We start from the raw sequence: 17,321 nt of genomic DNA on the forward strand, positions 1-17,321 counted from the left end.
AGAAGTATTTCAAAATAATACATTAAAAATAGATTAAAAATTAACACCATAAAACAAAAACAAAGTGAAAAGAAATCTATACCAAGTAACCATGTAAGACTCTGAGGAAAACTAAGACAGAAAGAGAATGTCAAATGTCATCAAAAAGGCAAAATTACAGGTGGATAATTTTCTTTTCCTTAAAGATAATCATCACCAGATTCTTGCTCATGAAGGATAAGTAGCTCAAGGGATTTCTCATAACAAAAAGATAATGAAACACAGAAACAGGCAGCAGAAAATGGCAAGGCAACCTCAGTTTCAAACTTGAAAGATTAGAATAGTCTGGTGAATACATACACTGCCAGCTAGGTTTTCTAAAAGTGGCTCTAATGCAGAAAAGAAACCATGGAGAGAGAGATTTGAAGCTGTCTGTTGTGAAGCAGGTGTACAGCAAAGATCTCAAAAGTCACCGGTTCTCTTCTTGTGCTTCCTGTGGCCAGTATTCTTCTAAATGTTTCAGTGAGGATGAAATTTAGTAGATCATCTTGGTGCATCAAGAAACTGAGAACAAGTTATATTTTAAAGAACAATGATTCAACACACAGCAGTCCACTAGCCCAGAACAGTGGTGAGCTGAATCTATTGAACAGTGGTGAGCTGAACCTATGAAAAAACTGGTTGGTCAAGTGTGATGACTTTCAGGATTAAAGCAAAGAATGGCTTCTTGAAATAAAGAAATATGTGAAAAAATATGCTCGAAATGTCAGGTGTCTACTAAATTAATGAGCCAAAAAATATATCTCAAATCAAAACTGGAAAGTGTTAATGCATTGGATGAATGTTTTGAACACTAGCAGTGTGCACTTTGTGCATTGTGAACAAAGCCATGTCCCAAAGCACAAGCTTTGTAATACTAAATTAAGTGAAAAATGGCAAAATAAAACTAGAAAAGAGCACTGGGGGGTGGGGGTGGGGGGGGACAATAATAGCCCTGTGTTGCTGAGGCTTGATGTGACATACTGATAATATCTAAACCAAAGGCTGCGGAAGCACAGGAAATCCACAAAGGCAATCAGGTCAGTCAGTGTTCTAGAGCTACCTGGTTTAGAATACTAAAAAATGCACATGAAACTCTATTAAATATAGTTTTAACTGGACTAGCTGAAAAAACTAGGGCAACAACATATAGCTGGAATGAAAAGCTGAGAGTCCAAGAAGAGACCATGGCATCTTCCTCACAGACCTCAATCTCTCCCCACAACTGAGATGCAATGATGAAAAAGTTCTAAAGGATGACTGTAGTGGTAATAGACAAATGCACAGATGTCTGGGTGAGAGAACCTTACACGACGTGCTACTGATATCATTGCCTCACAGAAAAGGAAAGACCACTTTTAGCTAGGGAAGTTGTGCTTCTAAATAGCTACAGAAAAGTGAAATGCAAGAGTGAAACTCCTTTGGGGTTACTACTCTTGAAGAAGGGTGGGGGGAAGCCTCTTCTAAATTGTAAGGAGATTTTGCACACCAAACTTGGAAACCAGTGGGGACCAATTTTTTGGCAGCTACAAATTAAGCCTCATGCTTTCCAAGTGCTACTTTGATACCTTTCCCCTGCCCTATCTGCTGCTTTGCTGTAGTTCCCTGTTCCTTCTTGGTTCTGCCGTGTGCCACACATGGGGTGCCCATGCCATGTGTGGCACATGTGCTGCAGGTTGGTCCTCCTGTTGTAAGGCATCCACAAAATATAGTTCACAAGCAAAATAATTAGGATGTAATAATCAGAGATGAGGTGGAATCATGAAGGACAAAATGTAACCAAGGAAGTTTATCCTACATAAAAATAAAGCAGTGATTCCCAAACTGTGGTATGCGTACTATCAGTGGTACGCAGACGACCTGGAAGTGGTATGCAGAAGGCTGGAGGGGAGGGGTTGCACACACCCAGAGCCTAGCAGCAGCCTGCTGCATACAGCCAGGAACACAGCACCCAGTGTGTTGGGGGAGGGGCAGATCAAGGACCCCATGATGAAGGAGGTAGGGGGGGCAAGGGCTGGGGTGAATAGGGCCCCAGGGCAGGTAGTGGGATCTATGCATGGCACAGAAGTGGGCTGCCACTGCATGCTAAGCTCTGCACCAAGCTGCTTCTGGCCTGGGAGCTTCATGCAATGCCATGTGCCTGCTGCACACTGGCTGCACTGCATCCTCTGTCTGCCTGGCAGCATGGTGTCCCGTGTGGCTTCACAGGGAACACCAACAGCCCATTGCTCCCTAGGGGTTTTCTCCCCTCAGGCCAGCTCACCCTATCCCCAAGGCAGGGCTGCCACAAAGGTGGCCTGGGCCTTTCCAGTGATGTGAGGGGCTCCCCCCAATGTGTGCACCCCAGGGCAGGCATGGCGGGGGGGGATGTGCCCCCTTGCATCCATGTGTGGAGGGAGGCAGACTGCACGCTGGGCTCTACATCACATGGCACTGCCTCTGGGCCTCCGCAGGGCACCACATGCCTGCCACTGCTGGGCAGGCAGAGACACTCAGCTAGTGCGTGGCATGCACATGGCATCCCACACAGGTCCGCAGGCAGTGGTGGCAGCAGCACAGTGCAGAGCCCAGCATGCAGTATGCAGCCTGCAGCCACCTGGGTCCGGGGGACACATGCCCACCATGTCTGCCCCAGAGTGTGCACAGCCCCTTCCCCCCACTGCCTATGGACCTGTGCAGAATGTCATGATACTGCATACTGGCCAAGTGCCACTGCTCGCTTGGTGGTGGCAGACACATAGCATGCCACGCAGGGAGTTCCTGCTCCGGCCCAGGGGCCTCCACCCTGCTTGTGCTGCACCCAGCACACACAGGCAGAGCCAGGAGGCCCCCGGAGCCTGGAGTCCCGCCAGGCCAGGCAGCATTCCCCTGTGGGCAGGGTGGCTGTGCCCCATGCCCGTGGAGCTGTGTGACCCAAGCTGGGCCCCAACGCTGGTGCCACTGAGCACCCCTGCTGCAGCAAGAGTCTGCAGAGCCCTGGGGCCCCCACTGCCTGCCCGGCCCCCTCTCTCCACTGGCTGCCACCTTCCCAAGGGCCCGGCTGGGCCAGCCTGCTTTCAATGCCTCCCCCCACTCTTCCTCTCTCTTTTCTCTACTTCTTGGTCTTCCCCCCCTCTCTTCTTCTCTCTCTTCCCCCTCCTCTCATCACAACATGCTTAACAAAAAAGAATACTTAAGAACAAAGGTAGAAGAACAAAGAATACATAAGAACAAAGGTAAGAACAAAACTTCAATAAATAAATGAAGTTTTATTTATTGTCACCAGGTTTAGAATTTTTAGAAAACCTGGTATTTACTGTTAAAAAAATTAAAAAGAAGCACCATTTATGATTATCATAGTGCTTAGGGTTAGAAGGGACCGAAACAGATCATCAGGTCCGACCCCCTGACCCGGGGATTATTAATTATATTAATACAGGTGCTTCTGGCTGTGTACCCTCTGCCCCAGTTTTGTTTTTCTGGTGTGCCTGCACTCCAGCACCTTACAGGGTACACATTGCCGTTTTTTCAGTACTCCGGCCAAAAATGTTGCCTGCCCCTGGTTTACACCGTCTTTTTTTGCAATTTTCAATTGTCTTATATGGCTACCATAACTGATAAAACAATTTTTTATAATTACTAAATGTTTTGATGTTGTTTTAATATATAGTCTGTTACATATGCATATGAAAAAATTGCTGGTGGTACTTAAGGCTCTGTCCTTTCAAACTGGTGGTACTCAGTCTGTTAGAGTTTGGGAACCACTGCTCTAAAGTGTTCATAAAACACCATTAAAACAAACACAACAAAAAGACCAAGATGACAAATCTTAGCCACAGGCATTCAGTGAAAAGATACCAAAAGCCAGAACTATTCTGAACCAATTAAAATGTGTGTCTGTGTATGTATATTCCTAGGAGCATTTAACATATCATTAATAAATTTGCATAACATCCTACCTGTTCTGTCAGAATTGCTACTTACCCCAGTTTTATCACATAGACGTAAAGTATGGAAAGATCCTACAGCAAATAATTCTCCATCCAGAGCCCAGGCAACAGAAGTTATAGGATACTCATGAGGCTGTGAACTGTACAGTAGACGACCATAACTATCCCATACCTTAGAAAGAAAATATAAATTACTGTCTGAATTTATTCTGGACATGCCATTATTATTTTAGAGGTATCATTTTCCAATTTTATCGCATTTCAAAAGCTGCAGAACTATTTGGTCCATTTTAGCCATTAGGTAGACCAGACAGCAAATTAATTTAACTGTTTTTTAAACATCTAGAACAGGAGCCAAACCCTGTATACTCTGCAAAAAAAGGCCCATTAAAGTTATATTTGGAGTACAGGATGAGCCTTTCTTCTGAATATCATCTTTCAAGATTTTAACAGCAACAAATGCTCTGATGAGTGACAATCATATTTCTAAACTATTTTAATACATTATTCTCCATCTTCTCCTATTTGGTGAGTATATTACAAAAATAATTGTTATCCTAATTATCAAAATTAAATTAAAATAAATTCATAATTAAGGGATAAAACACAATACATGTCCTCTATCGGTAACATACAGCAGAATGCCTTGTAAACAACTCCAAAGCAAATTACTTTCATTTAGCTAAAATAGGATAAATGGTGTTTCCCTATTAACTAGGAATTTTTCTCAAGTTCTTAGTCTTAATTCTTCCTTTAGTTTCTGCATGTTCCATTTTCCTTTGTTTAGTTCAGTAAGGATTTTTTGTCTAAAATCTTACCTATTCTTTTTCGGGCTTATTCTTTAAATATTTTCACCATTTTTATACCTAATTAGTTTTAAGCTTGGAAAGTCTTGTGAAGACTGGAGAAAGCCAGTAGTGTCTTACACTGTTCAGCAACTGCTATTTAAAGGTGTTTACATAATTTAATCAATACACACCTTGTATTTACAGTCTTCACCAGCAGACAGGATAAGATCATTGACTGAATTCCAATCAACTTTTAAAATAACTCCATCATGGGCTTTCCACTGAGAGAAAAAAATAAGTAGACTTAAATTGGGAAATTGCTTTTAATATTATTTTTAGTTCTTACTACTTATATTTCAGAACCATTCATAGGTCCCAATATGGACTGTGTTCCATTTGTGCTTAGTACCGAATAAACACAGTAGATGCTGTCTCTTCTGAAAGGAATTACAAGACAATTTGATAATAACTTACCAGTGAAGCATCTTTTAACATGATCCTCAAATAAATGCTGTGCTACGGAATATCACACTTTGTTTGGAGAAAAAATGTTCAGTAGCTGTAAGGCTACTGGATGTGGCAACCCACTGATCCTCCTGGATCATTGTATGTACATGAGGGCCACCCAGGCCTTTGATGCATATGACTAAGGAGGAATTTTTGGAGGAATGGAAGCTGCCCAGACCTTTCAGCCTCACATTAGAGAATCAAGACAGAATCCATGGACCAGACTGAATCCAAATGCTTAATGCCTCCATAGCTGGGAACTGAACCCAGGTCTCTTGTGTGGTAGACAACGATTCTACCACTGAACCACAGAGGGCTCCTGTTATTGAGTGTATGTGCAGGCAATTAGACAGATCTACTGAACAGTGTGTATATCTGACTTCAGTGTTGAGTGGGAGCTTTTGGTGTTGCCATAATACTAACAAGACAATACCTACAGACATGATCACCAAGAACCCATTTTTCCAGTTAATATAATGAACACTGAACAAATTTTTTAACAAAAAAATCCTAGTTTTTATGACAGTTTGGTCATAAAACTGCATATTAATCTTGTCTTTTCATATTAAGCCCAAATATATTATCAACATTCGCTTTCAAAATTTCTAATAATCTCTCTCTCACACCACATCTCCAGAGGGGTTATCCAAGCATCTTTGAACCTCACCAGAATTTAGCTTATTAATGCATCTCCACTGAAACTACTCACAATGCTCAAAATGTCTGAGCATCTTCAAACCTCTTCCCCCCTCACTTTTTTAAATGACAAAATAAAGTTTATCCTGTTTTCTCTCCCCAAATATGAACTCTCTATATATCATAAAAAGAAAAGAAGCTGCAGAGTCAGTAAAATATTCTACCAGCATTCATTTAGGAGCTGAGCATTCCTCACAAATACTCTAAAAAAAAAATTGCTTGAACTCACTGTCAATAAAATGTTTATACCACATTGTACCACTATTTGTACCAAATATCACGTTGCAAAAAAAAGTTAGAAATGTTCCAGAAAGTTTTAACATAATATTGGGATTATTTTTGTATCTCTGTACTTTCAGAAAGTCAAGACTCCCCCACTTCAATAAATCCAACTGTAAGGCATTAGGAGGGGAAAAAAAAGTAACATGTTTAAGACCTCTAGAATTATGCAGTATTTTTGAATCTTTAGGAAATAGTGCCAAATGCTATATGGGACTCAGAATAATATGAAGTTCCATTTTTGTTTCTGATGGCTCAACTAGTAGAAATGGTCCATATTTCAAAGAAAGCAAGCAAGCCAGTCAGTCAGTCAGTCCACTGAAATCTCCACTCTCCCACAAGAATATTATATTTACTTACATAAGATGACACACTAATAATTAGATTCTATATATGGAAATATTATACATTTTAGTTAGAATTTTCCAGGTCAAAAAATCTCTTTATCAGAGGTTTGCCTTGAATTTGTGACTTTCCCACTGCTACAGTAGGGAAAATAAATCTGGGGGAGATCAAGTAGGCTCCTTCCCCTCCAACACTTACTCCTGCTCACATATGCACATGCTTACTGCCCAATAAACTGCTCTAATTGTGAGTAAATCTGCTATCTGCAAATGCAAGTAGCAAATTTACTTGTGCTTAGTTACTGTGCAGTAGCACTTGTGTAGATGACTGACTGGGAGCAAAAGTGCTCCTGGTCAGCTGGGCAGCAGGGGATGGGATATTGCCTCGAGGAGCTGTCTGCTGCCAAGGTGGGCTCTGCCACTGAAGCCTAGATGGGAACTATGTCCTCCTGACCCAGCAGCAGGGAGCTCCCAGCTGGGGAGCAAGGGCTCAGAGATCCTCATCTCCCTATTACAATCAGGGACACGAGGGCCTGGGAGATCCTTATCAGGCTCTCCAACCCCCACTGTTCCCTGTTGCCCTGCTCCCCATCCCCACCCCGTGACCCAGCGCAGCAGGGAGCAGAGGAGCCGTGCAGAAAACCTCCTCGCTGCTTCTCATTCCCCTGCTGCCCCACTGACGCACCTCCCAAAGCAGCAGCAGGTGCTGGAGGCATGTCACCAGGGCAGCAAGGGTGCAGCTCACACCAGTGAGGAGTCTCCACATGGCCCTGCTGTCCCCAGCCACGCCGGGTCACGCCTCCCAGCCCTGGTGGTCCTGCGGGAAGGAATTAGGGTGTGACCTGAGCCCACAACCTGTGCCCCACAGGAATGTGCAGGGCAGTGGAGTACTGGCCACCCCCCATGGCCCTGTCCTGCTCCTGGCTGGGGCCCTGCAGCAGTGCATTGTGGCCCCAGGCCCCAAACCCCACCCAGCTGGGCAGCAGCCCCAGCCCTGACCAGCTCCCTCCATACTGGAGCCTCAACCCTCCTTTTGCCCTGCACTTACCTGCTGGAGCTGCTCTGCAGGCTGCCTGGGTCCCCGTGCATGTCTATGCATGTGGTGCCCCCTGTCTTTCTGCCTTCCTTCTGCTCCATCCCAGCTACCAGCAGGCTGGAACTCTGCCAGCCTACAGGGAGCTCATTGCAAAACTAACTGCTTTTGTCTTGGGATACTCACAAAATTTAAATGCAGATGAAGTGCAGGGCAGCCTGGTCTGGCTTCACCTCACAGATTGTAGGGCCATGCTAAGCATATGCGACAGGTTGAGAGAGGGGGTAACTGAGGGATTTTGAGTGAACTGTTAGGGGTCCTATTTGGTGATGCTTGCCAGACATTTAAAGCTGGTAAAGAAACAAGAATCATTGGAAATGGGAAAGGAAGGTGCACATCAGCTTTGGGAATGAAGAAGGTAAAATGTATTCAATGTAGTGATTCACTATGACTTGAAAAAAGTTGGCACTGAGGGGGACCAAACACAGTGGGCACTAAATCTTATTCAGAGAGGTTGCACTAACCTATCCTTGCCGTAGGTTCCCATCAGTATGTTCCTGAGGGGCAGTGCTGCAGTAGCACAGGGAGTGTGTTACCCTCCCTAGGCCCTGTCACTGCAGGGAGGCCAGGCAGACCCACCATGAGGCTACTACTGTGGCAGGAAGGCCCTGCCTGACCCTTGTGGGGAGCCAGGCATCACCCTGTGCTGGTGGGATCTGAGCACAGGAGAGGTCTGCAGCTCTGGCTCCATCCATAGCCCCAGCCCCTGCCCACGGAGGTGAGTGGTAGTCATGGATCTGCAGCTGGGTAGCATTCTCTAATGGTTCAGTTGTGCCTGCTGCTTCCTGCCCAAGGCTCCCAGCCAGCAGCCTTTGGCCCATACAGCACCAGAAGCATGATGAAAATAGGCCACCGCCAAGGCTGTTCCTGCCAGAGGTCACTAAATGGTAAACAGTAAGTAGTAAACAGTATAGATATAATTGTTGTTTAACCATTTGTAACCCTAATTTCATTTCTGTTTGTGCCAAACTGTGTGGCAGTTTATATGTGAATTGTATTTTCCTAGCAAAATTTCACTTTATATGTATAATTTAATATTTATGATACCTGTAAAACTTTAGCATTTGGCTGAAGAGGTTTAATGATCAGCTGCTTTCCTGAAGTATAGAGAACCTTTCCTGAATCAGGACTCCATGCTACTGAGTAAACTGGTGTTCCTGTAGAAAGGGAGAAAAAGAATTTACCTAATAGAATTTACCTAATACACATACACAGAAATTGTTATAGGTCATTTAAAACTGGTAATTAAGCAAAAGATAAATCAGACTTCTAGAATTTTAATATACTGAAGAAAGAAAATGTGGACCTATTTAGCACTGCTTTAGTATATATTTCATCGTTTAAAAAAATTTAGATCAGTTTTGATATAAAACAGCACAATTCGATTTGCTAAATATACCTACTCTTTTGGCAATTCTACTATGGTGACTGCAGAAGTGAAGGTGAACCTGGCAGGCTGACTCTTAATAAGACCTTAAGAAACAAACAAGGACCTCAGGAAATAGCATCATCTCTCCACTTTATCCTTCTAACTAGCAGCTCATGTGGGAGCCAGCTGCTCACGTGGGAACTGTGCTTCCCATAAGGTAGGTTGTCACCATGGGAAGAGATTATGAATGACTGCTCCGTGGTTGATGTGGAAGGGAGAAAATTCCATCAGGGGGCCATCCGCTTGTCTTCTACACTAACCTAAGCACAGCTCTGGTCCTGTGTACTGGCTCATACTACACTGCACACAACCAGAAGAACAGTGACGCTGCACATTAAGGAAAAGTTTTGTGGACTTGATGGAGTTTACAGATTCCACACAGACTATGTCTATACCACAAACAATGCTCTCAAGGAAAAAAGCTCTTGAACACTGCTCCAATGCGCCAAACCCAGAAACGTGGTGGTGAAGCTCTCAGGGCACTCTTAAGACCTTTGCCACTGGTGCGCTTGAATGCAGCCAAAGACGACTCCCCCAGAACAACTTCACCATTACAGTTCCATATTTGGCATATGTAAGCAGAAGTGGAAATGCATGGGCAGCATATATTTGAAAGCATGTTTCTCTGAAAGCACAACAGATAAAGGACAGACTTATCCTCTGATTTCTCCTGACTCCCTCCATATATAGGAATAAAAGCACTGGGAGCGAAATCTTGACAAATTGAAGTTAATAGTAAAGTAGATACTGCTCTAAATTAACTAAGACATTGCCAAGACATATGCCTTCATGTATATACTATGATTTGATACCCTGCATGATACCACCACTGGATTATTATCAATTATATGAATTCACTGATGGTAGAAGCCACCAGATTCACAACCTTCTCTCTTTCTTCTAGTGAAATGTTTTGATTCTTTCCATGCTTCACTTCCGTTCACCTTTGATTTTCTAGCCTCCTCTCCTCCATCACAAGGACTGTTCTGCCAGCTTCCAGCTCCCCCGCAACATCTGCTTCATCTGCTCATGACATTGTACTACAGAACATACTTGGCAGAAATCCCATCAGCAGGTTTCACCACTTTACTACTAATTCCTTCTCACCTCATTCAAATCTGTCATGTTTTAGCTAACCAGCTCTATCTTCAATTTGAGTCTCGCACCCTCAATCCCAGTTGCCTTTTTGCCATGTGATGCCCTCTTCAAGCCTTCCCCTCTATCTACTTCTCTCTCTCTGAACAAAATGACAGAATTTCTTCCACGAGAAAACTGATAAATTAAATGTGGCTTTTATCCTCCCCTTGGCTGGCATTCAGTTCCCCCTCTCTCCCTCCCCCACAGTTACAGAAGTTTCTCATCTGGTCTCCTCCTCTAACCTTCACTGGCCTCACTGACCACATCCCAACTCATCTCTTGACTTACCTCACATCCACTCTAATCCACCCTCACTCTGTCTAACTTCATTTGCCTCTGGCTCTGTCTCCTCACAATACAAACATGATTTTATTTTTCCCCATCTTAGAAAAAACTATTGACATCATTTGCCTCTATAATCATTGCCTAATCTCTGCAAATGCGCTCCAGAATTCCTCTCCTACAATTCCAGCACAAACTCAGCCCAAGCTAGCACCCACCCAATGGCATTCAAACAGCTCTTGACACAATCTCCACTGACTACTTCTTAGCAAAAGCTCAGAACTATGATTTCATTCTTACTCCCCAGGACTTGTCAATATGTTTCAGCACCAGCAATGACGCTCTCCCTGAAGCTTCTGTAGTTCTGTCCTCTCCAGAGTCTCTTCCAACCTCTCCAACCACCCGTGCACAGGAACCTACCCATTTTGCCTCACCTTTTCTGTGAGGTTTCTACAAGGCTCTGTCCTGGGTCCACTTCTGTCCTTCCTTTACATTCTACCTCCGGTAACCTCACCTGCAAACACAAATTTGACTCCCAGCTCTACATGGACCACAGGCAGCTTATTCCAGACCTCTTTCTCTCCAAACAAATAAGTCAGTCTGTGTCTGACATTTTTGGGGGTGTTTATCATCATCTCAGCTTAACATGGCTATCACAGAGGTCTGAAATCTTCCTCACCAAACCTTCCCTGCCCCTTCCTTTCTCAATCAAAACATCACCATGATGTCTGTCACTCAAGCTTGACATCATGTTTGACTCTAATATCTCTCTAGGTCCTTAAATATGCCTCAGCACTGCATATTCCTTCTGTGTACTATATTCCTTCTGCATTCCTTGCAAAGAGAAACAGGCCTCTCTAGATCAGTGCTTCTCATCCCCTGGGCTGTGACCCAAAGTGGGTCACAAGGATATAAGAAAGGGTTGCAAACAAACCTTAAAAATGGATTTTCCTTCAAAGGAGGAAGGAAACTGTAGGTTTTCCCTTGCAGACTAGAACAGTTCCAGCCTGCAAGGGGCTGCTTGGGGTCCCCTATACCCCACACCTCCTGCCCGACATACTGGGGAGTTGGGGCAGGGGTGAGGGGCATCCGCAGGGCCAGGGGGCTGTTTTCTACTTAAATTATTTACTGGGTCAGGACTGGCCAATGTTTACAAATGGGTCACGATACAAAAAAGGTTGGGAACCACTGCTCAGGATAACATGCTTATACTAGCAGTCTTGTCATTTCTACTATGACTGGTATTGTAAAACTGGAAAAGTCTTAATGAAAATGGGTAGGAAAAAAAATAAAAGAGAAAAATTTCAAATAATCTAAATGACGTAGAACCTTAACTCCGGTTTCCAACAGTCATTCATGCATTGTCTTTCAAAAGGTGGTATTTCAGCGGGTAAGCAATTATACTGTTTTTGAAAAATGTTAAAAACATTAAAAACTTACTAATAATATTTAACATCTTCCTCTTTAACTTCCTAACATCAAGCAGCCCCTTCATTTCTCTCTTTCTCTCTACAAAGAATTACCTTCAACCAGGACACACCTTGATGGACTGGCCCAGGCTAACATCCTAAGGGATAGCCAGCACGGGTTTGTTGCAGGTAGGTCTTGTTTGAACAATCTCATTTCATTCTATGACCAGGTGACCTATCACCTGGACGAGGGAGAAGAGATTGATGTCATACATGTTGACTTGAAAAAAGCTTTTGGTCTGGTATCCCATGATCACCTCTTGGCCAAACTGGCCAGTTGTGGCCTTGGCTCCACCACAATCCGCTGGCTGGGAAATTGGCTCTGTGGTCGGACCCAGAGGGTTGTAATTGATGGCAGTCATTCATCGTGGTGCCCTGTGACCAGTGGGGTCCCTCAAGGCTCTGTCCTTGGACCCATACTGTTCAACATCTTCATTAACGATGTGGACATTGGAGTCAGGAGTGGACTGGCCAAGTTCGCTGATGACATCAAACTTTGGGACAAAGCATCCACGCCAGAAGACAGGCAGGTGATCCAGGCTGACCTGGACAAGCTCAGCAAATGGGCAGACGAGAACTTGATGGTGTTTAACACCGAAAAATGCAAGGTTCTCCACCTTGGGAGGAAAAACCTGCAGCATCCTTATAGGCTCGGCAGTGCTACGTTGGATAGCACTACAGAAGAAAGAGACTTGGGGGTCATCATTGACCACAAGATGAACGTGAGCCTGCAATGCGATGCTGCGGCTAGCAAAGCGACCAAAACACTGGCTTGCATCCATAGATGCTTCTCGAGCAAATCCCGGGACGCCATTCTCCCCTTGTACTCGGCTTTGGTGAGGCCGCAGCCGGAGTACTGCATCCAGTTTTGGGCTCCACAATTCAAAAAGGATGTGGAGAAGCTTGAGAGAGTCCAGAGAAGAGCCACATGCATGATCAGAGGTCAGGAAAACAGACCTTACAACGACAGGCCGAGAGCCATGGGGCTTTTTAGCTTGGAAAAGCGTAGGCTCAGGGGTGATCTGATGGCCACCTATAAGTTTATCAGGGGTGACCACCAGGATCTGGGGGAACGTTTGTTCACCAGAGCGCCCCAAGGGATGACTAGGTCGAACGGTCATAAACTCCTGCAAGACCATTTCAGGCTGGACATAAGGAAGAATTTCTTTACTGTCCGAGCCCCCAAGGTCTGGAACAGCCTGCCTCGGAGGTGGTTCAAGCACCTACATTGAACACCTTCAAGAGTAAATTGGATGCTTATCTTGCTGGGATCCTACGACCCCAGCTGACTTCCTGCCCTTTGGGCAGGGGGCTGGACTTGATGATCTCCCAAGGTCCCTTCCAGCCCTGATGTCTATGAAATCTATGAAATCAGTTCCCCTTCCAAATATTTAAGCTCTGAAAATGTAATCCCATATACTTCTCTATTTCATACACTTACCTGTAGAAAGACAAGGATTTTATTTTTCTTGGAATGGCAGAATGACATATTTTGAGATATTTTACTTAATTTTTTATTTATAAATATGGTAATTTACTATGAAATAATTCACACTGCCAGAGAACACATATTAGTTAAATTGGGCACTTCTTATTCTCCTATTGGCAGCAATTCAGGCTAAAAAATGACATCAGTAGTGACACTGAAGTATGGGAATTCAAAGCAAACTAGTTTTTATTCTACTTTACTGCTGGTTTAGCAATCATAAGGAATGTTATATTTAAACCAAATGTTTAACCTGTTTGTAATGGCTGACTAGTTACAACAATTTCCATGGTTTAACAGCAGGAGCACAGTTAACTCATTTCCTTCTGTACTTAGTGGGAACTTGGTTGTGAAGGGAAGCCAAGAGATCCAAGCATATAGTATTGTTAAGGAAAGGCAGCTGCACTAGCACAGGCAAATTTCAGTTAAATGTGCTGGTGACAAAGTGGCAGGAAAAGAGACTCACTGTGGTAAAAGAAGGGGAGAAGGAAGAAATGTCCACTTGCCCCCTACCCCATACCACACATCCCCCTTACCCTTGCCTGTGCCTGTGCCAGCACCTCTGCTGCCTGGTCCACCGCAGTGCCCACCCCCCTGTCACCTGGCCCTCCCACCCTGTGCTCCTCTCATCACCTGCACCCCCCACCATTTACCTTCTGCAGTACCTCTGGCTTTGGGACAGTTGGTATCAGTGGCCCCAGCCCTGCCCTGGCCCAGTCTAGCCAGGCAGAAGCAGCCAGGTCCAAGCTGGGAGGGGGCTACAGCTGAAGCTGAAAACAACAGCTGGGGTTGGGGGCTGCACAGTCTCCCTCATGCTCCCCATAAACTACACACTGGAGTTCTCCCTCATGACTCCCCTCCACTGCAGTTTCCCCCATGATTGCCCTAACACAAGCCTCCTTCCCAGTTGCATGAGCCACCCTAGGATGAGGCAGGCGGTGGCTCCATCTGACTTTTCCCCAGGGCCAAAGCCAGAGCTGAGCCATTGCATGCCATGGGCCGGTATCTGAATTTAAGATGAAGCTTCACTTCCCTACTCCTGCCCATCTTGGGTCTGAGTCAGTTTGGTAGTATAAAGGTTGCTTAATCATGAAATATAAAATTTGTTACTTTCACACACATTAGAAACAGAGAATATAAATGTCACTTCGAAAGTCACATAAGTCAAGTCATCCGGCCAATTAACATTAAGATATGCTAAAAGATATGCTTTATCTTTTATCTTATTTCAAGTGCCTCGTCCATGTTGTTTAAATCATATACACAGTTTTGTAGAGAAGATTGAACACGTTTTCTGATTAAAAGAAATATCAGAAATGTATATGCAGGATCTCAAACTTCCGAAAATTCAGGGCCTGTTCAACATTATCAGTCATAATACTTACTACCATGAGAAGTCTTGCAGGCTTTAGTGGAACTGCTCTAAGTAATAAGCACTATTATCAGTACTGTTTTGGGGATCAGAGCCCCATATGGTATTGAACTAGAGACTGAAAACAGAAGAACTGTTATTCATATAGTTCCATATTAAGTAAGAACGCTTTCCATTGCTATACAATTTTTCAGTTACAAGCAATGGTCACAAACTCTTTTGACACATTAACTGTTACACATTAGCAATCGATAATTAGGTCACTCAGTTAAAGAGGTCAAAATCTGAAGGAAGGATGAAAGTAAAATCTATAGAGACATTTCTTCCAAATAGCTGCATACCTCAAATTATACAGTAAAATTACCAGTACCACCCCCCCAAAAAAATGAACAGTTGCCACTTTGGGTTATCTTTAAGATTAAAAAAAATTATATTGTGCTTTAATGGAAAGAAACATACCCTAGATCATTGCCTTATTCAGTTTATAAAGCAGAAATTCAAAAATGTTCCTCATCAACAAACCAAAAGGGTAAAATCTTGAGCTCAGTGTATTGTTCAAATAATAGGGCTGTACAACAGAGAAATCCAAGGGATTTATACAAGGAATATGCAGAATTTATAAATCAAATCTTCTCCTTTCCCATCTCCTCAATATATACTTTGTTAACTCAGATCCACTTAGTCCAGTAGCGCTGTGACAGCTCAGCTAATTCTGTGGTTGTCTCTCAGAAAGGAGATGGAATTTGCAGCCTTAAGTGCAGTTCTGGTTTGAAGAGTGAGTTACACGTTACAATAATATGCACTATAATTAAACTGTATATACACTGTAATTGTAACATAATCAAACTGCAATTTTGCTTTTCAGTATGTAATTACCACTAATTCAAATGACCAGAAAGGTAAACTACATGACTGATTTACTCATTATCATCTCTCCATGCTTTTCTTAATACATGTATTATTGGAATCTAGATATATCAACTACATTGTATTTTCACTGTAATTGTTCTTAGACATGTAGTGAATATTCTAGTTAGAGGATTTAGTGGTAATTATAGCTATCTAAAAATATAAGCTACAGCACTTGTAATTACAATAGCCATTTTATAGAATGCAACTAAAAAAAAGTTGTAAAAAAAGTGGTGTGATTCCATGTCTACTACTTTAAAGATCCAGCACACTCAGCTCACAATAGAGACTATAACCCCCCAACTTCTAGCCCCATAAACCCAGCCTGAGATCTGTCAGTAAAGCTAAGTTGTTTTCTTTGTGTGTATCATCTAGAATAATAAGGGTTCTGATGAGACCTAATATCCTCCCTCACTGACACTCATGCAGCACTATCACTTTTCCACAGGTAATTTACCAGATAATCATGTGGATGCTGTGCAAGACGGAACAGAATCTGGGTTTTTTTTTAGTTATATTGGTTATGCAACGCTAGCAGGGGTAAAACACAGTAAATATTTATTTATTTGTCTCTAAAAGAATAAGCTGAGTTTTGTGCACGCACCAGGAGCACATCTCTTAAGGAAGACGTCATCTTTACAAAGCTGTATTAAGAAGTGCAAATGCACTTTGCAATCCAAGCAATGTCACACAAAGGGTATCTCAGCATTGCCTGAAATAACAGGTATATCAGTATCTTTCTCATCTGATGGCCACCTGGAATTTGTAGGCACTGGCTGATTCAGTATCGACTGACAAACCTTACCAACTACCCTGTAATCCTCCTTATTATAATTTCACATGTATAAGGTATGTCTCTTGAATACAAAAGCACTACACTATAAAATTATTGTTACACAGCCCTCAGTATGGGTCCATGAACAAAAATTTGGGGAAACACTGTTCTAGCAAAAATGCTAGCATGTATGATGTGCAAGAAAACCACTAAAAATTACAAGTAGTCCTAATTAAAGAAATCACCATAAGAAGTGCCTCAAACAACACCCAGAATATCCTATTCCCCTAGCATACTTTTTTCGTTTAGTTTCTAGGAGATAGTGATCAAATGTAAGAAATAAATGATATTTTAATGACAAACATTTAATAAACATTTAAAGTTTAACATCTCGAAAGGGATCAAAGAAATGGATCAAAATGATTTAAGCAATGGCAATTCTACCATTTCTTAATAAAACAAGCTAAAAGGCAAAAACACAAACTGAATATATGTTTATTACTTAAAAGTTTTGACTAACACAGAGTCAGTTTTGTTTCCAGTCAAGTCAGTAGGAACAGTTCTCAGTCTATTTGTAATAGTTTATGGGGATCTGATCCTGTAAACTGAAAATTGAAGGAGCTTACATGTGAAAGGTATTATGCAATTAACTAGTTAACCACATAACTACCTTGAAACCAGTTACGTGTGCAAAGTATCAATCACGCTATAAAAAGCTCCAACCAGCTATAAAGTTAGACCTTGAAAACATGTACTAATTTTACAGCTGGTTGTATCATGTTTTTATTTGCACGTGTAGCAAAGTCTC

The 17,321-nt window shown here is 42.9% G+C and overlaps 1 protein-coding gene across 1 annotated transcript in view; it reads right to left on the minus strand.

The window, feature by feature from the left end:
• The window catches only part of IFT80 (intraflagellar transport 80), a 154,190-nt gene that overhangs the window by 72,398 nt on the left and 64,471 nt on the right, over window positions 1–17,321 (minus strand). The window contains exons 7-9 of the mRNA XM_090050581.1: window positions 8,702–8,811; window positions 4,927–5,016; window positions 3,982–4,119 (exon numbers count right to left, since the gene is read on the minus strand). Coding sequence (XP_089906707.1) covers window positions 3,982–4,119; window positions 4,927–5,016; window positions 8,702–8,811 — 338 coding nt within the window. The remainder of the gene's footprint in view (window positions 1–3,981; window positions 4,120–4,926; window positions 5,017–8,701; window positions 8,812–17,321) is intronic.

Source organism: Crocodylus siamensis, chromosome 6 (assembly GCF_052110815.1).
Source record: "Crocodylus siamensis isolate JL-2025a chromosome 6, ASM5211081v1, whole genome shotgun sequence".
NCBI classification, from domain to species: Eukaryota; Metazoa; Chordata; order Crocodylia; family Crocodylidae; genus Crocodylus; species Crocodylus siamensis.